General features: G+C 40.8%; 1 protein-coding gene across 1 annotated transcript in view; it reads right to left on the reverse strand.

Annotated features, from left to right (window-relative positions):
* exoc4 (exocyst complex component 4) overlaps window positions 1-23,414 on the reverse strand; it is a 119,358-nt gene that overhangs the window by 52,912 nt on the left and 43,032 nt on the right. Inside the window, exon 12 of the mRNA XM_086202069.1 lies at window positions 22,903-22,999. Within this exon, the coding sequence (XP_086058195.1) occupies window positions 22,903-22,999 (97 nt within the window). The remainder of the gene's footprint in view (window positions 1-22,902; window positions 23,000-23,414) is intronic.

Here is a 23,414-nt window from a genome sequence, read left to right on the forward strand (position 1 = left end):
AGCAGAATAAGAGTGTGCTCGGATCGATTAGAGACTCAGCATTTTTAAATCTCCCAGAGTTCCCCTCAGACACGAACCCATCAGCTATGTTGAATTTTGATTTCGCCGCCCAGAGAGGAAGGAGTGTTGAAAAGACAAACCAAGGACAGGGCACACTGAATCTCTGTCAACTGAGAGAGAGAGAGAGAGAGAGAGAGAGAGAGAGAGAGCGAGAGAGAGAAAGAGAGAGAGGAGGACGGATGAGAGGAAGTGCTGGTGCAAGTGTCTGCAGCAGATCAGTCTCTTTGTCAGACTCGCCTGTAGACCGACATAAAAATGTACAGCCGCATGTCAATACATCAATACACCGCATGTAGTGACACTTGAAAGTACTTATCTATATGCAATTACTTGCAGCCTTACCCTGTCAGTTCTGAAGAATTTCAAAGTCATTAAAGGATTTTAATGGTTGGAGACACTTAATGAGTTTTATGGCACAAACCAACATTAGCTTTCATTCCAATGGATCAGACAATAAATGTTTGAAATGGCAGGTTTTAATTGTTATTCAACTGCATATTCGTCAATGCTGCTTCCAAGGGAATATTACACCCTAATACACACCGCTTACTTATTTCTACAGCAGCGGTAAATTAATGAAGTCACACATGATAATATAAAGACCTTCTCTTGAGATTTCAAAGCACATCGCTGCGGCAAATCGTTGAAGAAGTGGGAAATTAAAAAGTTTGATGAGGAAGAAAATTACAATCTGGCTACTGCCGTTTTATATTTTCACAGTGACCAATTTATTTGGTACACTAATGCAGTATAATACAACGGTGAGGAGTACATGTTCAGTTTTGTAGTGATAAGTTTGAGGGGGGTGTTGGTAAGTTTTAATGGTTATTTGGAAGCCATATTTTAAAACAATATTAACATAAATCAAAAAAGGAAGGAATTTCTTGATTTTTTGTTTTGTTTTGCAGCGTGTTCTACTCAACCTCATAAACTGGCAAATGAATGCATTTGCAGTCCAAGCATCAGCAATTTCAACTGCTGCCACTGGATGGCAATGTGTCAACTTCCTCCACCAGCTCAGGCTGCATGACCAGTTCACACACTGCCCCCCCCCCTCCCCCCCCCACACACACACCCCCCACCCTCATCAAAAATGGTTTTGAGGGAGAATTAAGATTCCAGTTGGTGTGTGCCATCTGAAACCTGTCCAGGATTTGCAGTATGGGTGTTTGTGTGCAAGGGGATAAGAGAGGGGAAAGATAAAAGGAGAGAGAAAGAGATATAAGAATATTACAAGTTTTTTTTTTTTTATGTGACAATACTTTGTGTGATTAAGTGTGTGTTTTCATCAGCACCTCGTCAAATGCATATGCTCTTCCTACTCACACCGCCCACGCCTCTCCCAGACTCCCTGCTGTTTATACCCTGTTCTTACGCCCGATGCTGCCACACATACACGGAGGGCTTTTGTTGGGTTTGAACATGTGTGTGTGTGCGTGCGCGCGTGTGTGTGTGTAAGAGAACAAAAGAGAGAAAGACAGGGGCGCGCGAGGGGAAGGTGCACAGATGCCTCATGGAAATGATGTGTGTGTCCACATGCTTACAGCAGCAGATATAAATTGCCTTTATAATCAGGACCTTTCCTTGGGAGACCGAGGCTAATAGGATATAAGACAGAGGTTCACTCCGCTGTAAGCCTACACAGACTCCACAGAGACCACAATGGATGACAGACGGAACGGACTGTCACTGTCAGATAATCCTTCAAATGTTAGCTGTTGGCCATTATTTTCAGCTTGACCCCTCCCCATATAAAGAATGGCAGGTCAGCTGCTTAGGTAAAATACCTGTCTTTATATGGCTTCCTATGGGCATTTCAGCAGAAGCTCTCTGGTCTAGACCCATTTCCATAAAACACTGATAGATTTAACCCTCATCACATTTTTTTTTAATGGGATGGGACACAAAACAATGCCGGTTTAGCAGGTAAGTTGGCAAATATTAGCAGAATTTAACCAGGGAGAGAAAAATATCTCTAACTGCTAATGACACATTATTAGCAAGTTAGCTGACCTCAGGGACAAATGATCCTCTCTTGATTCCACCCTTTGAGAGATTTCTAGCCGAAATTGATCCCGGGTTATCTTAAATATATATATACTTTCTGTAAATGTCGAATTTCTTAGAGCATCATACAGTATAAGGCTGGTGGAGTTCAAAGTTTCGATGATGGTAGCTTTATCAATACCTTGATTTTAATCCCCTTGTGGATGCTGTTCCTTTTATGAGTATTCTTATCGAGAAAAATTGTACCCAAAAGAAAACTACATTATCAATTAAAAATCCACGGATCTAGTTTTCAGCTCTCAGGAACTTTTACTCACAAAACCATTTCCTAACATGAAAGGAGGAACAAACTTATTCAATTTAATTGGTATGTTTCAACTTTGGGGTTGTGTTTCAGCATGTTTTCCAATCAAAGGAGTTTTACAAAAAAAAAAAAATCATAACTTGAAGATTTATTTCTCAGGTATTGCTACTGAATGATAAGGCATCTTCTAAAAGTACTGAATTTCAATACCTAGCCCTAGAGGAGCAGGTGACCATAACTGGCCTGTAACATTCTGGTTGGTCGATTTAATGAAGTTCTAGTAGTTGTATCTGAATGCGGGACGTCCAGCTGTGAAACTGATATGATAACAAACTACCTGTCAATGGCTCAAACAGAGAAATGGAATCAAATCTGAGCAGCAGCTCTACCTCGAGGGGCTACCTTAGGCCTAACAACTGTTAAAGCGTTAATCACTTTACAGATTATTAGATATGGAAGGTTTATTACATTGCTGTAGGCCCATGTTCAAAATAGAATTGTTCTTTTTGAGGAGTAAGAAATGAATCGGGAAGTACTTCATCATACCCTGGTGTTTGATCAGTGTGCTGATTAAATGTTTGGGGAGTGCGGAGGCTTTAGAGATTTCACATCAGTCCGCAGCGTTCTTAAGGAGTGGCTGCGCAACTGTGTTGGGCAATGAGACATGGAATTCATAACATTTGACACATTTCATACAAAAGCATGGAGACTGACTGTTCTGGAACACAGGAGCCTGCACAGTCCTCAACTAGCCCAGCTACTATATGTAACTCGGGATTTCAGTATTTAGTGATGAGGACGGTTCCCCGACAAGAATGTGTATCAGAAGTACTATAAATCTGCATAACACATGCGGTGCAAAAGCAGGGCAGATGTGGGAAAAGTCGTGTGTTCATTAGTGGTTATCGATGTGTGACATACATGTATGTAGGTGTATATCTGTATATTTGCAACAGATGTTCATTCAGTGTGTGAGTGAGTTTGTAGCCACAAATGACTTGCCTGCATGCTTCTGTGTGTCTGTGCTTATTTCTGTTACCGTGTGTGTGTGTGTGCGCGTGTTTGTGTGCTGCTCCGTCGCAGTGCGGTGCAGACCAATTAAAACAGGGGAGATTGATGACCAGGGGCTCTGCGTAGCAGGAGCAGCAGTAGCGCTAGCAGACAGCTGCTTCCTGCAGACAACAGGAAATGAGATGGCCTTGTTTAGCTGACGCTGCGGACAGCAGCACCACAGAACCTCAAAGACAAATCACCATCTTACTGCTGCTACTGGCCTACTCCATCTTCCTACTGCGTGTTCTCACCCTCCGTCACACTCTCCCCCTCTAATTCTACTCTCATTATTCTCTACTCTGAGAGGGATGAAGTCAAGGTGTATATTCAGTTCATGCAAAAAAACATACTGAGCACAGATGTGCACAGATGCTTGATGCTAAACTGTCACATTAAGTCATTTGTGCCTCTGCTGGGAAGTTTTTATGTCATTTTGGGGGCATTAAGTGTACATAAGTGTACTTAAATCCACGAATGATGTAAATAAATCCTTCAACAAGCTACATAATGTAAAAGCAATGTTGTTATTGAGTAAATTCAAGTAAATTCCAATTTATTTGGTGTTTATATTTAATAGTTTGCCGGTGACTTGTGGTCATCATCATTCCCAGCTGCCCCCCCCTTTTTTAAAATTAATACAATCACAGTTGTGTGTAATATTGGTCCATCAAGTACAGCTTAATTCCCTCCATCTCACTGAAACTTGCTTTCAAACACACACCTTCCCTGGTGCGTTGCCTAAGGCAAGAAAATCATAGCAGCAGGGGTATAATAGTCCATGCTAGTCCTTTCACAACGGCTTCGATATTTTCAGAGACAGAACTTTTTCTTTCTTAGAGTTTGACAATGAAGAATTAATTTTATATAATGGGCTGGTTCTGCTGTCAAAAGAATGGTAGATGCAAAGATATTCAGGGGATTAAGTTGGCTCACTGCTTTAAAAGTATGACTGCAATGGATGTTTAAGAGGCAGCGCTATCAAACAAATAATCGAGAATTTTTTAATATCACATGCTTGGATTTCGAGTAGTTTTTTTATTGATTTGGCATTCCTCAATAGTCATAAAAGAAGATGGTCGTCCTTATTGTTAATACTTTTAAAACTAATATAAAACTGCGACCATGTTTAAAATGAAGTTGCGTGTAAATCTCTCCAGAGGAACACCATTCATCAATAACAGCAGCGAACTTTGCCATATATACATACTGCTCCCACCCCACCACACACACACGCACATACCACTGTTCGAATGGCTGTAGTTGGGAAGCAGGCTCAGCTCTCTCTCATGCTACAGTGAACCATTAAGAGTGACAAAGGTGCCTCGCTGTCACAACAGGAGGCTACAGGCTCTAAATGATGGCTTTTGTGCACATCGCACAATCAATAGAGACAGTGGCAGGTGAGGGCAGTGGCCACGGCTGGTCAAATTGTGTGTGTATGTGTATGTGTGCGTGTGCGCACGCATGCATCAGCCGGTGTATCATCCTCCCTTCAAATGCTAATTTTCTTAATAAAATGCACTTACTGCTTCACTCAAATACACACAATCATTTAGTGAGACGAGCAATTATAATGCATCTTCCCGTATTCCTGAGACATCTCTTTATGGAGCTCCTTCTATTAAAACAAGTATGATGAATAAGATAAGCCTTGAGTTGCCTCCCACAGGTGATATTTCCAGAAGTGAAGGCATTACATAGTTAACGAATGTTAAGACAAATCATATACAGTAGAGCAAAAGAACTTGAAGGTTTCTTTATCTAAAAATTTCCCCTGTTTCAACTGGAATGAACTTTTGGTCTACACCTGTTGTATTTTAATACACCATATGATGAAATGTGACATTACTTGACTGGTGATGGGGGCTGGTATTCACGTACATATATGGTATTCAAGTATGGGGGTGACTAATACAGTGTAAAAGAAGTATAACCAAACCAAATTTTAACTTAACTGGTTGTGATGACTGCTATTCAGTAGTCTGTTTTGTTGTCCGTCTCTGTTTTGTCTCGTGTTGTTGATATTTATCTTTGAAGTTCCAATTATTTCTGGTCATAATTGCACATCTTTGTATCGTAATTGTTCTTGTAAAATGCTGAAATATCCCTCGCTTTTAAAATCAGTCAGAGTTGGAATAACAAGCATTTGCAGTGTTATCAGAGAGCTGGAAAGATTGCAAACAATTGTGAACTTCCTCAGTGTGGGATCAATAAACTTAAACTGGCTGACAAATGCAAAAGTCAGAGCTTAAATCAGAAAATGGGGTGCCATACACGTTGTGTGTCTGCGAATTTAACTTGTATTTTCTGCCTTTAGGGGAAAAAAAAAAAAAAAACGTCACAGAGTCAGACATTTTCAACGTTGAAGGTGAGAAGCCTCGAGATAGAAACTGATACAGTATATAAGCCAAACTGATTGATGGCGTGTCACCTTCGCAAACACACACACACAAAACTTATGTTCTTTTTCTAATCAAACTTGGTGGTGATGATACATACTTTTGAAGCAACTGAAGGACACAGAGAAATGACTCAGCAAGACAGAAATGGCAACTATCCCTCAGAGAGCTAAGCGCGACGGAAGGCACTTTTCAATGCCGTCTGAAAACTACTGAGAAAAACACTTAACCTGCACACAAAGGGCTAGCAGCAAAGATGAACATGCGGAGTGAGTCTATTATGGCCCAAAGGGGAGAATGTGAATGGAAGGTTGCCCTGCAGAAAGTAAGGAAGCCAAGTTGAGGTCAAAAGGGTTGTTGTGAGGAAAGTGGTTTTAATATTTTCTCACAGATACAATAGCCACAGGTAAGGCCATGTCCGTTATATAAACCATGAATATATAAACAAGTCCGCACCTTCTGCTGTGGGTAAAAAAAAAAAAAAAGTGTGTGTGTGTTTTTTTCCACTTACAAACCTTGTATCACAGACATCTAAACGCTAATACGTGCCTTCAAACAGGTTGCAGGGTGAGTCATTTCACATCACATTCACCTCTGATTAAAAAAACACTTTATATTTATCACCACCTCTCCTTACTGTAAGCCCTATCTCCTCTTCTCTATCTCCCAGTCCTTCACTTCATTCCTTTTTCTCTCTCCGCTGCTGTCACTGCTGCATGCGGTGTAATGCTACTCACTTTTCCCGCTCTTCTCTCACCCCTCTTTCCCCCCCTTTAATTCCCTTGCCTATCTCTATTTTAACCACTCTGTTACTGTTATCGCTCAGTGGCACCCTTACCGTACCTTTTTCCATCTCTCTCTCTCTCTATACCCCCCCATTGTAGCCTTTCACGACATTTAGAATTTTTATGTTAGCATAGGGCTTCCCATCCTGTGGCGTTGAGGTAGTAAATTGAAATGGTTCTGGGGGCTCCATTGAAGGCTGATTGAATTTAAAAAGAGAAAGTGCCATAAAGAGAACTAGTGGTGAGAGGTCTGTAATACACTAAAGGGCTCCCCAAGCTATGACAGTGAATGGGGGTGGGGGATGGTGGGAAGGTGAGGACAGGTGAGAAGAAGAAAGGTAAGAATGGACAAGATGAGTGAGGAAAGACGGAGAAAAAAAGAAATGGACGGAAAGAGAAAAAAAAAAACAGCACGAGCGCGAACCCTTCATAGTGACACCTCACAGAAAATGCCTCAATCACGGTTTGCATGGCCTGGAGGGAGCGAGGTGACAGGTCTCATATTGGAGACGGCCAACAAAATGCAATTTCGGGAAGTCAGCTCTAGGGCTGTGTGTCTGTCATACCCACAGCTCTGATAATACTCCCACACATCACATTACATTACATTGCTGAATATACCAACCTCTCAGCATATGGGGCAAAATGAAGGTGGATAACACACAGACACTCACATGCCCATACAGGCCCACTTTCTGTATACATTACTGCCAGGGGGTGGAAAAATGATGTTAAGGGTTAAATTATTCATTGGTCCTTTCACATGCTGCCCGAGATCGCTTGTTGTAGTGTCATGTTTTGGTCTGTGTGCGAATGTGTGTGTCCACTTGAAAGGGCCCTCAGGGGGAAAAGAGACAACCTTGAGCCCATGCTGACCTTTAACTCAGCATGTTTTACTTTTAAAAAAAAAAAGTGACAGATGTGTGTGTGTGTGTGTTTCTGTCAATACGGTTTATCAGGAAAGTCAAGATGACCAACCAAGGTGTAGGGAATGAAGCCATGGTTAAATTTGATGATTATCTCATGATGAAGAAGTAACTGTACACACATCAATAGCTGGTTCTGGGTGAAGACTTTGATTGGTTTATGGGAAAAGTACCCCAACAGTGCGCTGGATTTTTATTTGAACAAATTGAACAACGTTTCGATCCATGCTGAATCTTTGTCAAGTCAATGGCTGTGACTATTTATCTTGCCAACGGATGAGAAAGGTCAAGTCGTTCGGTTTAATTTAAGATGAAAACTCTCTGTCACGATACATCAGCTAAGAAAAAGTGTTGTGGATTTGAATGCGAACCACTGCCAGTTACTGCCAGAGTATAATACAAAAATACTGCTTTATATAAACCATTCATGCGGATTATAATGACCAGTTTTATTGAGCGATGATTTATTTGAATAGTGGAGGTTATTTGGAGGCTTCATCATATGCAAATTATATAGATATACCCTAGTTTAGACAAATATGAGGAATACCTCGCAGTATAATTCACTTCTTCCCAAGGGAGGCATACCCCTGCATCCTTTTAGCCACAGTACCTTGGCCATCTCCCAGTTAGTTCCATGTAAATAAAGATATGAGAGTTGAATACTAATTAACAAGCACTTGTTATGTTGTGCGCTGTTTTCCCTTGTTAAACAGGTCTTTCTATTAAAATACATCAAGTTTGGAGGATGAATCTTAGGTAATCTATCATAGTTTGTCATTTTATGTCATGGTAATAGTATATAACACAAATTTATCTAAAAAAAAATGGAGTAAAATATCTATATTATTTTCATTAAAAAAACAACAACCGGCAGAGTAAACTGTCTGCCTAAGGCTGCATTCAGACCAAATCAGGCTGTGTGGCGAAGATGCAAGTTGACCCCAAGTCAACTGACAAACGCAACCTCAAAGCTTTGGTGGAGCATTCTATTTTTTTCCTGAGCAACAGAGAACACAGACGAGAGGCCAATCGTCGTCTGGCTTGCAGTCTATGCTGCAAACCAGTTACAGCAATCACCTTCCCTCCGTTTGTCTCCATTTCTTTTGATTTTGAGGAGAAGAAGTTGAGGAAAGGGTTTTGTGTCAGGGGGGTTGGAATCTTCTTCCTGTCATTCGTCATTAAATGGAAGTTGGCTAATTGCTTTTAGGTGCATATTATCAGTACTTCCTGGTTTGGGGAAGTTACTGCTCATAAAAAATGTCACATATTCAAACACCCACATCACCAGAGTGCCGTATTTTTGTCTCAAAACCACGAGTAGATCACGTGAGAATCGAGCCTTGATTCACGACACGGTCTAATCTGAATGAGGCATGAGGTACCACTCTCTCCTGTTACCAAGATCAACTATAGCTGTACAATAGACTTACTCTTAATGATTTCTATTCATCTTTTTCACTCTGCTCTCTCTCAGTGTAAAGAAGGCTTTTGCCAGCCTTCGTCCTGGAATGCTCTCATTACCTTGGTGCAGTTGCCAAGGGAGCCAGTGTGATATTCAATACCTCTGTTTCCCATCCCTCCAATCTCATTTACACTTGACACCTGACATTTGCATAATGGCCTCACTCCATCTCCTATCTAGTGAAATACAGGGTGTAGTGTGTGTGTGTGTGTTTCTGCTCATGCTTGTTTGGGTGTGATGAGTACATATGCCTATTTAGGCTGTGTACGTGTGTAATTGTGTATATCCCAGGCAGGGGTTAAACAACTTCCTTCTTAATCTAGCTCATTAAGCCTGCAGAGAGCTCAGAGTGCACCACATTGGCTGATTTAGGACAATTTGCGGAAATGCTGGCAGGAACAAGTAAATGTGCGTGTTAATCAGGGATGCTGTGACCCCAATCAGTCAGAGACAGATATAAGGGTGTCTGGAAAATTGAAGGCAAACCCAAATCTTTGTCATTTGAAAATGTAAGTAGTGCCAGATGCTGATGGAGTGCTGTGAAAACGGCACTCAGTGTCAGAGTGTTGGTGTCTCGCATCAAACTGGTCGCTTCAAGTGCTGTTCAAAATAGTCAGTCAAGAGCACAAAAAAAAACTTTGTCAGCGAATGCACCAAAGGCTGTGGATGTCCAACAAAATATTCTTTCTTCACCTGAGGGAATAGCAAAATAATTTCACTTTGTCTATATAGACCCAGTATGTAAAATTGAGACATCATAATGAGACACTTGCTTTAACCCTGTCCCCACTGAGCAAAGTTTGGTTGAAGTAGCCAAGGGTCTCTGTGCACGGTTAGGTCTCTGTGCACGGTTAGGTCACTGTGCACGGTTAGGTCACTGTGCACGGTTAGGTCTCTGTGCACGGTTAGGTCTCTGTGCACGGTTAGGTCACTGTGCACGGTTAGGTCACTGTGCACGGTTAGGTCTCTGTGCACGGTTAGGTCGCTGTGCACAGTTAGGTCGCTGTGCACAGTTAGGTCTCTGTGCACGGTTAGGTCTCTGTGCACGGTTAGGTCGCTGTGCACAGTTAGGTCTCTGTGCATGGTTAGGTCACTGGCGCTCCTAGCAGAGTCAAACCTTCTGCCTCCAGTTTGGAGGAGAGATACTGTATTTTGGCTCATAAATCTTTCAAATATATAGACTTCACATGTACCCCCCCCCCCCCAAAAAAATAAAAATCTTTTAACACAGCAAGTAACAGAACATAAGTTCCAACCGAATCCCCAAGTTGCTGACCTCATATTCACATTATGAAATAGTTTGAATGTTCTAATATGCTGTATGTATGTATGGACACCCTAAGCACACAGAACTCTACTCGTCAGTAAAACATTCTTCTCTTTGTCACACCTCTGCATTTATAAATAAAATAACTTTCTCTGTCACACAATATACTAATTTGTCGAAAACGCTGCGCTTCAATATTTATCATATCTGTATGGAGCACCCCCCCCCCCAACAAAAAAGAGGAAATAATATAATCCTGCCCCACATCTCACAAGCAAGCAAGTGTTGCCGACTGAAATGTCGTACTTAGCAAATTGCATTTGAAACCAGGGGAGAATAAATACTGCAGATAAAGACTGCTCTAATGTGCTCAAATCCATTAGAAATCTCATATTCACATAGCAGAAATCACATTACAAGACGCCCCTAATGTTATTTCACAGGGTATTTCCAATAGCAGTCCTTGGCAGGGTGAGACACTAACATCAAACATAATGGATTTTCCCTTCTATCCCCACCTTCCTTCTGTTGTTCATTCCACACTTATAGTCCGTTCTGTCCAATTCAGGCTTAAATTCCCTCCCAGTCCTCATTGACGTGGGTCCGATTTCTATTTCGAGGGGATGTAATGAATTTAGTCGAGCAGGTTTAGGGAAGAGGCCACTCATGGCTTCGGTGAACACGCTGCTGGTCAACCCTAGAGGGATGCTCGGCAGTTCAGTGCTGTTATGTTTTATTGCAAAAGTGTGTTCATCCCTTGGCGTCTCATGCTTCAGCTCGTCTAGAGACAAACAGGAGAGCAGACGGGGCAATGTGGAAGTATATTGTGTACTTCTGCTGGGCTGGATCACTTCTGAATGAAATGATCTTACACGCTAAATCTCCCTCCATCTTGTACATAGTGTTACTGGTTCAGAAATGCATTTAAATGCGTCAACTCCATATACAGACTCAATCGGCCAGTTTGACTTTTCGATCGGTTGCGTGCTCAATGGCTACACCCCGACTCCAGCATGCCTGGTTGGGGATCAAACCACCTCTGATGGGATAAGGAAGGTTGAAAGTGCAGATCCATCCATCTTCTTTACAAATTTATGTTGTGTTGGTTTTTTTGTTCATCTCTGGGCTTAAGTTGGAGACAATTCAATATGGGACCAAGGGAGGTCGCTTATATCCCAGGGTAAAAAATCCTATCTGAAAGAAATCCTTTATACTAAGCTGGACTCAAAATGGATAAAAAAACAAACAAACAAACAAAAAAAAACGGAATATTCTGTACATGTCAACTTTATCCTTCAAGAAAGTTACAAAAAGAAAACTAGAGCAGCAAATAAACTATTTAAAACTGCATTATCTGAATAATTCTATTCATGACATGAATCAAACATGGCAATCATCAATAATCCAATTATAAATCAAACCCAGCTAATTGCTTAGAACCACACATATACAACTCGGACTCTAATTATCAACTGTCCTTATAAATGCCTGGAGTCTGCTTAGCGGCTATTGGATTAAATGCTGAGCTGAGTTGAGACCATCTATCTTTGAGAATAATTAACTATCCAGAAAGATGGACTAACTTATGTAACCACCAATTAGGAGATCACAAACAATCCTTTCAGAGGGAGATGGAAAATTTCAATGAGCTTTAATGACTTGTTGATCGGTTGGTTGGCTTTGTTTTACTGAGGTAAGGAAAGAGGTTTAAAAACAAACTCCTCCCACAGTTGCCGTCCACTTTATTATACTATACAGCAGCTGTGTGTGGATAGATATGAGTTGTCAATTCACCAACCCCTCTTTTCCCTATTTCAACAACACACACACACACACACACACACACACACACACACACACACACACACACACACACACACACACACACACACACACACACACACACACTCATATCTGCACAGGCTACTTCAGAAGCCTGAGCCCAGACAGGGTGAGAAGATCAATCAATTACATCTCTGCTCCAGCAATCAAACAAGGTTATTATCAGGCAGCAGCTCACCGACCTGGAAAGGCCTAACCAATCAAAGGCTGCTGTGATGTGGAGGCTGCTGCTCGCTCATGTGACAGTAACATAGAGTGGCATCTCATGTTGTCAGGGGGATAGAAAGGATGGAGGACAGACAGACAAGACGGTTGATTTTTAAAGGAAAAAAACAGAAGAAGTGTGTGGGAAAGAATCAAGAGTATATATCATCCGTTGTGACTTCACCTTGACATTCCCCCTACGAAGGACAGGAACTTCTTTTCAAATATGTTTTATAAATTCCTGTTATTACTAAGTAAAATGTCCTTTTCTTTTTCTTTTTTAAAATTTTTGTGCGGCTGATTACATCCCTGACAAGAGCAATAAATGACAGAAAAGTCAAGGAGCGCATGCTGTGGCAGAAAGCAACACACGGTGAAAACATCTCTTCATTGTGGTTCGCTAATTCTTTTCTCTGGCGTTCAACCGATGGAGCATTAGAGGCATTCTGTCCTCCCCCTTCTGTCATTTCATAGCAACAAGTCTGAAGCTATCAGGCTTGATTTAATTACTGTACACTCAAAAAAAAAAAAAAGGAAGACTTGGTTTCATTTAATTCCTGGTAACAGAATACATTGAGATCTTTGCACAAACCTTAACCTCTCATGAGAGCACAATCTAATCTCATCCAAATGCAGCCAATAAGAGACCACCAGGCACTGCCGTGGACAAAAGCGTCAGGGAGAACATGACTGTGGGAACATCTGTGTGATTACGACCTGGTCATTGGACAAGCTTCAAAGATGGCGTGCTTGGAAGGTATATATATATATATACACACACATACACATACGTGTGTGTGTGTGTTTGTTGCTGCCTCTAATCTGACCAGGCAACCATTCCCAGTATCGGCGGGTTCCCTCACAGAGACCTAAAACCTCATGGGGACCTTCAAAGCTGACTTCATAAGAAGTCTGCCGCTGAGCGTTCATACAAACTACACCCCCCTTAAGCTCTGACTGACGACTGCCTGCTTCACATGAGTCTGTTGCACTTGTTGCCCGGGGAACCCAGTCTGATTCCATTATGGGATGGATAAACACAATCAAAGAGTTTATCCACCTTCTATAGCCAGAGAAAAGACCCCCAAAATGATGGATCTAATCTCCTGCGCAATATCTGTTGTGTGTGTGTGTGTGTATGCACCGGTCTCTATCGGTGTGTGCGTGCTGCTAAGACATAAGAACAAGCTGAAGTTGCGATAAAACCGCCAGTGTTATTTACAATGCAGCGTGTGCAAGGTGCGTGTCCTGTGGGGAGGGCATCATCGAGATAAAAGAACAAAGATACAGCAACAGAGTAGCTTGTGACAGGTAGGAACACCTGACAGATTCATAGCAAACTCACGTTGTGTTCTCCCAACAGCTTTCGTGTTTGCCCCGTTGTTCCATCTGTCTTCTGCTGCACTCCTTCTGGGTGTATTTTTGTCGCTGCCCTTCTTTTGGTTCTCATGTGATTTTATTTTTACAGGGTTTAAATGTATTATTAGTGTTATTCACAATTTAGTGAAGCAAGTCACTGCCCCTCTCAGGAGAATCATGGTGAGAACAAGTGAAATAATGCACTTCAATTGATATTTTAGGAAATGTAGATGAACTAAAGCAGGGGTACCCAAATACAAATCTTGAAAGGGCCACAAAGAATCTTTCCAATGAGTCAAAGTCCCATTTATTGAAGTCGGTCAGGTCACATGCGATGATACTGTAATATTCAAAACAAAATGCCCTTTTCATTCAAAACAACAATAAATATGAACTGAAATAAAATGTCATTTCCATTTTGACTTAAAAATGAATCCAAAACAAATATGTCAGGAGGGGGTTAAGAACGCTTTACTTTTTAGCTATAAACACAAAGAACCACAGGGAAGAAGGAAAAATGTATCTCTGTCCTGTTGTGAGTCAAACATCTCTGGAATTCCAAACTAACAGAGATGCTAGAATCAAACCAAACGTCCCTGTCAATTTAACAAACTGATTACAATTTAAAAAACTGCTCAACATACAAAAGTGAAAAAATTGCACTCGCAGCAGTGAACTCTGAGTGACCCAGTAACAGGCTGTCTGTGTATCGTTGGCACGGAGACAAGTCCCGGCCAGTATATCACATCTTGGGGGGTGAGGGTGCCGTTGAAGTGCAAGTGCGGTCACTTCAGGATTATTGGTGTACCTGCCCGTATGTGCTGCGGCCACGAGAGCAGGGTGGAATATAAACGCAGTGTTTTGGTTGGGTTATTGGCATAAAAAAAAAAAAAAGCTCTGGCCAGACCCGCGAGCCCAGGGGCCACGTATTGAGGATCACTGAGCTGAAGTGTAGCCAACAAGTGAAGTTGAACTTTATATCCACATTCATCCAAAAATCATAATAATTTTTAAGGCAGACTTTATTTAATAATAATAATAAAAAAAAGTCAAGGTTCAAGTGTCTTTTTCGGGGAAAAAAAAGAATAATTATTCCGTCAGTACAGAGATTGTCAGAGTATGATGATGTCAAACAAAGCTGGCCTTGACCTAAAAATAGAAATGTCATAGATTCATCATTTCATTCTATTGGATACATGCAGGATATTCTATAAATAGACCTTGATCCTCAACATCAAAGCAGTTCATCACCATATTCAAGTGAAGGTTTGTGCCAAATTTAAAGAAAAAATTTTAAGGCGTTCCAGAGAAGTTGTGTTCTCAGTTTTATGAGATCACAGTGACTTTGATCTTCGACCACCAAAAATCACGAGAGTTCATCCTTGGGTCCAAGTCAACATTTGAGCCACATTTAAAGGAATCACGACGCATCCCTGGGACATTTTGTGACTTCGATCTTTGACCACTGAAAACTAAAAGGTTCACCCTTGAGTCCGAGTGCATGTGTGTGTGCCAAAGTTGAAGACATTCTCTGAGATACTCCATTCATGAGTTTATGATGGGACAGACAACATGAAAACATAAGTCAAAGAGGCATAAAACTAACAAAATCTAAAGAGATACTGAGGACCGCTTTTTTCTATCGCAAAAGCTGCGAATTCGACACTGTACCTTTGTCCAGTTGTGTCTTTCGCTAAATTTGATATTCCCGCTAACACAATACGGGAGAGAGCGTGTCCAAAACAGCTTGCTGGTTCAGTAATTGCCCTTGCTCTACAGGGGTGAGGGGCAACACAAATTGGCGACATATGACGCACATCAAAACAACCCCCCCCCCCCATTGTTTTCTTTTTCGGTGAATGGGAGCACGTCAGAATACATCACTGTCTTATTTCCCGTGTCAACTCCCAACACTACATTAACATATCCCACTATGGCACAGCCGCACCAGCGTCACACAGCCAGGCAGAAGGGACTCACATATAAATACTTTGATGAGTCCGCAATACATAACCTACAATTTTTTCTTTCTTTTTTTTTTGTGTCGTGTTGCCTTTTTTTCCTTCTTTCCCCATGCAGAGTGTATTGAGTATGCGTACATAAACAACGTATATTCAAAGGAAGCCATCCTACAAAAATGCAATCTAAGAGGCTTTCTATTCCTCCATATTTTCTTTCTTCTTCAGCCTTATCTTGTTCTACTCTCAACCCACCTGTCTGTTACTCTTTTTTTTATTATCATCTTTTCCTTTGTGTTTTTCTTTCATTGCCACCCATCTGCTCCCTTCTCTCTGTTGTTGCTTTTTTTTTTTCTTCTACCTACTTTATCTCCCTCTCTCCCTGACCTTTCCAGTGTAAAATCCTCTCTCCCCCGATTCCCAACTACGCTCCCAGTTTTTAATGGGTGTCGGTTGGAAAGCAAAAGAGAAAGAAAAAAGAAAAAAGAGAGAAAGGGTGAGGGAGAAAGAGAGTGAGAGAGAGAGAGAGGGGGGTGGTGCTATTTACTGAGAAAAATCCTCCTGAATGAGAGAGAAAAGATTAGAAAGAGAGAGCAAGGTCTGGCAGAACAAAGCAATGCGTGCATGTGTATATGTGGATAAGACTCAAGACAAGAAGCCCATGCTGAATTTTAATAGTCCACGCTGCACACCTCTTTGAGGTACACCAAAGATGTTCCTGTTGCAGGAGAACTGCATTCTTTGCTGGCAATTATGAAGCTGCTGCCTGACTAGATGAAGGTTCGAGTTCAAGTACAAAAGATTTTTTGCCGATTTTTTCTTTTGTCGTTAACTGCATTTGTGGTTGTCCGCTGCGTAGGGAACCACATATCGAATATCTGACACAACCATTGCGGCAACGGCTTCTCGATCAAACACGTTGCATGCTAATTGAGAAAACAAAAACAACAACAAGGCCTCATTTCGTCATCTCTCATTCGGAATGCGGCTGTAAATGATACCCAATAAACTTCTGAGTGGATCAACAACATAAAAGGCTGTCTGAGTTATGGATCTTAGATTAATGAGTAACGGAAGCTCCATGTTGTAAAAACACAGCATGGAAAACAAGGGGGATAATCAACATTGCTTTTCTGTCCACTCATCATTCTCAATTTCACAAACTAATTTAGCTTATGATCCTTTAGCATTCCCTTTGAGATTGAGTTCACATTAACTTCAGTGATAAACTGGACTGCCAAACTGATTACTACTGAATTTAACTGGCAAAGCGAATTGGCTTCACAGGCAATTATTCCAATTCTCAATTGGGTTGTAAAGATTTTAAAGCAATACCTCCCTTAAAAAGTGTATTTTTTTTTTAAGTACTCACAAATTAAGACATTTATTTGACCACTGTGTGGATTCTTACTCCAGAATGCAAAAAGCACCAGCCACGTATATTTAGCTTGATGCTAATGGTGCCCCAACTACAATCAACAGCAAAACAGTTCCCCCCCCAAAAAATAGTCATCCATCCATATATTTTCTATATTGCTTATTCGTTAAGGGTCCCGGGGGGTTTGCGGGGGCCAAAATATTCTTTAAATCCTCCTGAACGAGAGACCTTAAAAACAAATGCTATTGTTTTAATGTCAAGTAGCCAGTGGGAAAAAAGAATCAAGATTTGCATCGAGATTTGATTTTCAAAACCCGAGCAGCAAAGTTAAACATAAAAAAACAAAGGCTCAGTAGACATTGTGTTTCTAGAAATCATGCAAAAATCATTTGAGAAATCCCAACAACACTGTTATGGAAACTTCTTTAAAGCTATTCCATTTCACCCTCTAACTCTGCTCTTTATATTTGCCTTGGTCTGAGTCTGCTCCTCAGGAGGGGAGTTAATGAGAGTGTGAAATTAGTGCAGAGTCATAGTGTGTGTCATCTCCACCACAGGCTACGGCAGTGGGAGGCAGAGGCCTTCTGTCCTCTTCCTGTCATCTAAGTTTCTGTCTTCTCCTCATTTCTTTCATCATTTGTTCCATTGTCCTTCCCTCACTGCCCCCCCCCCCCCCCCGAGCGCTCTGTGTCACTGTCCGACCTTCTAACTCTTGATTCTAAACTCCCACTTTTTTCGCTCGACCACAAACACTTGCAGTAGAACAAACTTTGAGTGGACCGTGTATCCACTCAAGTATCTGCGCTGTTGATCAAAACGAGTGCTTTTAATAAGCCAATGCTCTGTGTGCGCACACGGAGAGTTCAGCACTCAATCGACTATTAAACAGCTGTGAAGTGTTCCATTCGGCACACCTACCGGTCCGACATTATCTGGGGACCAGCAGGGGCAATTGTAAACTTCCCTTAGATACACACACACACACACACACAGAGTATGAAACATGCAGCCATACACAAACATAATTACTGCATCAAGCAAAAGACATATTTGTATCCTATAAGGAGAAAGAGAGCTTCAGTTCAATTCCAAACAAGATCAAATATTATGTTTTCGAGCATTTATAAAACGTGAATCATGTCATCTGTTGCTGTCCACTTGAGCGTTAACGCAGTAAAGGCTGACTGACCACGGAACTCCAGAAAGTACAAGCAGAAGTACAACAAGGGGTCTTCAACTAGTTGTGCAGACATCCATCGTAAAGAGCATCAATCTAAGCGTAGAGACTTCATTTTCAGTGTTGGTGCTGCTTGCGTAACATGCTTGGTGCACAACAGCAATAATCAAAGCATGCAATCAAAGTAATACATGGTTACCCTGGAGAAACTCTGATTTCTGAGTCCAACTGTGTCCACAATAAGTCGGGAACTGTGTTAATGTGGGTGGTGTCAAAGAAATTCTGAAGTTAAACATTGATTTTTGTATTTATTCATCACTATTACCTGACAAGACATTCAAGAAATGAGAAAAAAATCATGTCTGTGTGTTTGCAAGTGCTCGTTTGCCTAAATATAAAGACCACGATCAAACGTGAACTGCGTATGTAAATGTACCAGCAGCATACACACAAATAAAACAAAAAAAAACAAACAACCCTCAAACAAACACCCTAACACACACTAACACTCATGGGACATCCACAAACATCACCATGCCTTGTAATTCTGTGAATGATGAACAGGAGGAGATTAGGGGCCAGCTGAAGCTTTTCAAAATGCCAACCTCGTCGAGAGCAAGGGGTGGAAATACCAACCAAATGTCAGCGGGAGACCCCACACGTCAAACTAAATTGGCTGCTAGATGCACAAACACCGATATGTTGGTGTTTTGAAAGCCCTACATACTAAATACATCTGGTTTCATCAATACGCTTCCCTCAATCGATCAATCAATCAATGAGCATACTCATAAAAACGCACAGAGATATCCCTATTGAGATAATGTGACAAGAAGAAAGATCAAAGTAACAACATGTGCGCAAACAACTCACTGGTTAAGTTATCAGTAGTCAGATAAATGCAGCTATGTTAAAATAAATTAAAAACATGTAATCCTGCGGTGAAAAACGGAATAAATGACAAAACAATCGGATGTAACACGGGTCAGATCTGCGTTCAAACATTTGATGCTTGGCTATTCTATTCTATTCACCTAACATGATTTAAGGTATAAGCCGACAAAGTTCTTTCTCATTAAGTTCAATCCATTTACTAGTGATTAGTGTAGTCTGGCAGTAATATCTCTTCACTCCCAACAAAGCCTCAGAGGATCCTCTGAGACCCACTCGGATAGATACACATGTAACACACATACAACCTTTAATTCACCGGAGTTCACACTCTAAACTCTCCGGCAACTAGACACAAAAAAGAAAAGCAAACAAGCTTGGCGTATACGTGCAGAGGATACAGAAAAAAACTAGACAAGTGAATTCAGTTACACCAGAGCTGAATGGCAAGACCGAATGAAAATGACCCCCAGCATTGTCATAGTAACCCCGACAAACACACACCTAAAGATACATTTGTACCGACTGAATGAGAAAATGACAACTCCAGTATCTTTACAAAATAAAAAAAAAAGAGAGAGCTGCACCTCTTTTCAAGGGTATCAGATAAATTTTAGGTTACACAAAACACAATGTAAAAAGTAACTAAGAATATTATGGAAAAAAAAAACTTGGAAATCTGATATCAACTAATATTACAGCAAAAAAAACCAACAAAAAACAACAGAAAGTCCTCCGGCTATACTGTAGATCAGTGGTTCTGAGTCATTGTGATGACCCCCTTTTTGTTCCATTTTGGCTTCAGTGTTGTAGCTTTATCCTAAAAACTGCACTGTCACAGTCAGCATATGTACTTCAAGCCTTAAAAGATCAATAATGGAAATAAATAAAACTTACATTCTAAAGTTTATCGTTTAAAATCATTTTTAAGCGCAGGCAGAAATGATCATGCTCCAGGTTGAGAGCAATGATGTAGATAAGGAAAAATAAACATATTACACAACAACACACACAGAAAAAAACCCCCATTGGAATTAAATATTAAAATCTCTGTTGTCTAACACTCCCATGCACTACCACACACACAAGAGATTTCTTGTGCGGCGTGCCCTAACTGCTTTTGTCATTAAAGCTGCCATGAGTTGCATGACTGGCTGCAGGAGGTGTAGTGATCCATCAGTAGAGTGCCTGAGCTTTGCCATTAGGAAACCATCTGCGAGCAATAGCGCTCCATTGGAACTGGTAGACTAGAGTGGGTAAGAAAGAGAGGGAGGGAGGGAGAGAGAGAGAGAGAGAGAGAGAGAGGGAGGGAGGGAGAAAAAGAGAGAGGGCCCTGTGTGCGAGGCAGTTTGGTGTGATTGATATGAACCATTACAGACAACATGGGAGAGGTACTGTAGGCAAAGAGCTAGTCCCCATTTTATTTTTGGTCATTTGTTCAGAGAGAGTTTGGCTGGACCCGCAGTGAATAGGGGTGTGTGTGTGTGTGTGTGTGTGTGTGTGTGTGTGTGTGTCAGAGAGAGCATAAAAGTGTATTAGAGAAAGAGAGAGAGGTTGAGTGAAATGCCAAAGCATCCGTGCGCAGGAGAGGGACACGAAGGTAACCATCTCCAAAAGGAAGGCCATAAAAGCATGCATGAACACACTTATGCAGTCTCACAACAGCACACACACACACACACACACACACACACACACACACACACACACACACACACACACACACACACACCAAATCTAGTGGTTTGCCTTCACAGAGCATCAATCAGTCCAACAAAAGGTAACATGACAACTGACAAAATAGCTTAGCGAAGTAAGAGGGTGATGAAGAGGGAAAGTAGATCTGATAGATGAGGTACCATCCAGTTTAGCTAACTGCAATCACATGTTCTTAGTAGCCAGTCCAGCATTTACTGGTCAGGGTATGCATATCGTTTAGTTTACAGTATATTGAAAAACACACTTTAACATACTATAGAGAGTAATCACAGGTTCCTTTAATTCACTGACAGCAAAGTTTGAAGAAAAAATAAACACAAAGCAAATTTAAGTTCGCAATTTGCCACTTTTAAGGTACCCATTGAGTTGGATCAGTAGGACACCCTTCAGTATGCACCCTTCAGTGAGTTTTGATCACTTTGTACCCATTCTGTGGGCTGAAAGGAGCATGCAAACAACCAACATTTTTTTGAGTTAACATTTCTGGACAGTTGTGAATGGTTTCTTGACTCTGACCGACATTTCTGAATGTATATCGAGGAGGGATTTTGGATAAATCTATTTGTGATATATTTCAATGCCTTGGATCACATCTGGGCGAGCTGACAACCCTCCCTTACAGTTACCAGTATCATTACCAAAATTAGTTTAAAAGTAATGAGTGCCCAAAACTCACACAGAATACAGTCACTATATAGATGGCCCATATGCAGCTCTCCACTAGCTTTGAATTCAAGATACAAAACATACCACGAACCTGCCTCTTAAATATACATTTGCACATCGTGTTTGCCCAAAGGCTACGATCCTCCTGCCTTTATGCATTAAAAATACACGCAATTGTGTTTAAACTGTACAAATATATACCGAGCACTTAAGTGTGGAAATAGGAAACATCTCCATCTAATGGATCCTAGATGGTAATATATCACAATTCGATTACCTCACTATTAGATTTGCACTACTCTACTGGGAGAGGAGCGCTGTATAGAAACCTAGCAGACATGCAGAGGACAAGCCTTTAGAATACTCTAATTCAAAAATAACAGCTAGGACGGCTGTCGATCCCAATTCCTGGACGGTATCAACAAAAACATTCGGAACTCGAGGTACCCGTATATTACATCAGGTTTGATTTATGAGATCAGGATAAACATGAAAAAAGGCTAAAAAGAATCAATAGATGGTCACTGAGAAACCATGTAATAGAATTAGTTTACATTTTAGTGGTATTGAGTCATGTCTCAGCCTCCATACATCACGGGTAGCTCTGCTTTTCCTCTCTGAATATTTACTAGAAAGCCTTATACAAACTGTTCCAGTTGGTTCTGTTCATTGAATTAATTTCACTTTTCATTAGGTTCAATTAGTTCCTCTACTGCTAAAAAAAAAAAAAAAAAAAAAAAAAAGCACAATTGACTGGTTGTACCTTCCTAAAGCATTTCAGCGATGCATTTATTGTACAAAATACATCAGTATACCAGAATAGAGGTTGTATTTACTGGGTAAGTTTGCCTTGACTGTTGTTTTGGCAACCCACTACTACCACACAATACAATCAATCATTTCTTTTATCCTTATTTGTGACAATCCAAAAAGCTGTTTGTTTATAGGAAGTAAACATCATTATTTTCAATGAGTTTTTTTGGAAACTGCAGCTTACGTGTTAAAATAAACTTGTCAGAAAATTGTCAGCTGTAAACCACATCAGACAGAGGTTGTGAAAGAGAAGCATTTCAAGTATTATTGCTGCCACTCCACTGCTGAGATGAATATTGTATTTTTAACAAACAGACTCTGGAGCTTACCTTTAACGTTAGGTCTCATAAAGAAGAATGAACTGTTTCCATATCTGACGTGGCTTCTCGTTGTTCTCATTTAACTGAAAATGTTGATTTTTGGTATTTGGTAATAACCAGTTCATTTTCTGGATTGCTGAACTGTCACGAGTGGAACACATACAAAAATCGACATAAAAAGCAAATAAAGGGAATCTGGTAAGTACGTACCTACATAAGAAGCAGTTATCCTTAAACTGTATACAGTTCAGTGTATTATTAATTCAGTTAAGAGAGGGGTAGACACCCTGGCTGAAAGCTACGTCTTACCTGAGAAGAGGCTGGAAGATGACGGTGATGTTCCTCGCGCCTGGTTTACACACAAACTTCATTTCTCCTCCTTCGATGAGGTTGTCGTCAGCTCCACCTGCAAAGACATTATAAAGATGATCAAATAGATGAAAACGAGACCCTACGTTCTCTCATCCTACCAAATTTTGATCGAACTCCATCTTAAACTTTTAGTTATCCCGTTGAGACACAAACCGACACCAATGATCCCATCTCTGCGAAGACAACCCCAGTCAAACCAGTTAGAATTAAAAAAGAGCAATTTTTCTGCCATGTTTAATAAATATATCCCAAAATGAACTTAATTCTTCCTTGGTCCATGCTACACCTCTCCATCAATTTTGGTGAAAATCAGCCTCATAGTTTTTGCATCATCCTGCTGACAGACAGAGAAGCAGCACTGAAAATATGACCTCTAACATCTTGCCCTGCTATTGCTGAGAAGGTTCTACCATTTTATTTTATTTTTTTAAGCTTTGGCTTGTTCTGAA

The sequence above is a fragment of the Aulostomus chinensis genome, chromosome 4 (genome assembly GCF_037954235.1).
Source record: "Aulostomus chinensis isolate RoL2024-O1b breed Wild chromosome 4, RoL_Achi_v1.0, whole genome shotgun sequence".
Classification (NCBI taxonomy): Eukaryota; Metazoa; Chordata; class Actinopteri; order Syngnathiformes; family Aulostomidae; genus Aulostomus; species Aulostomus chinensis.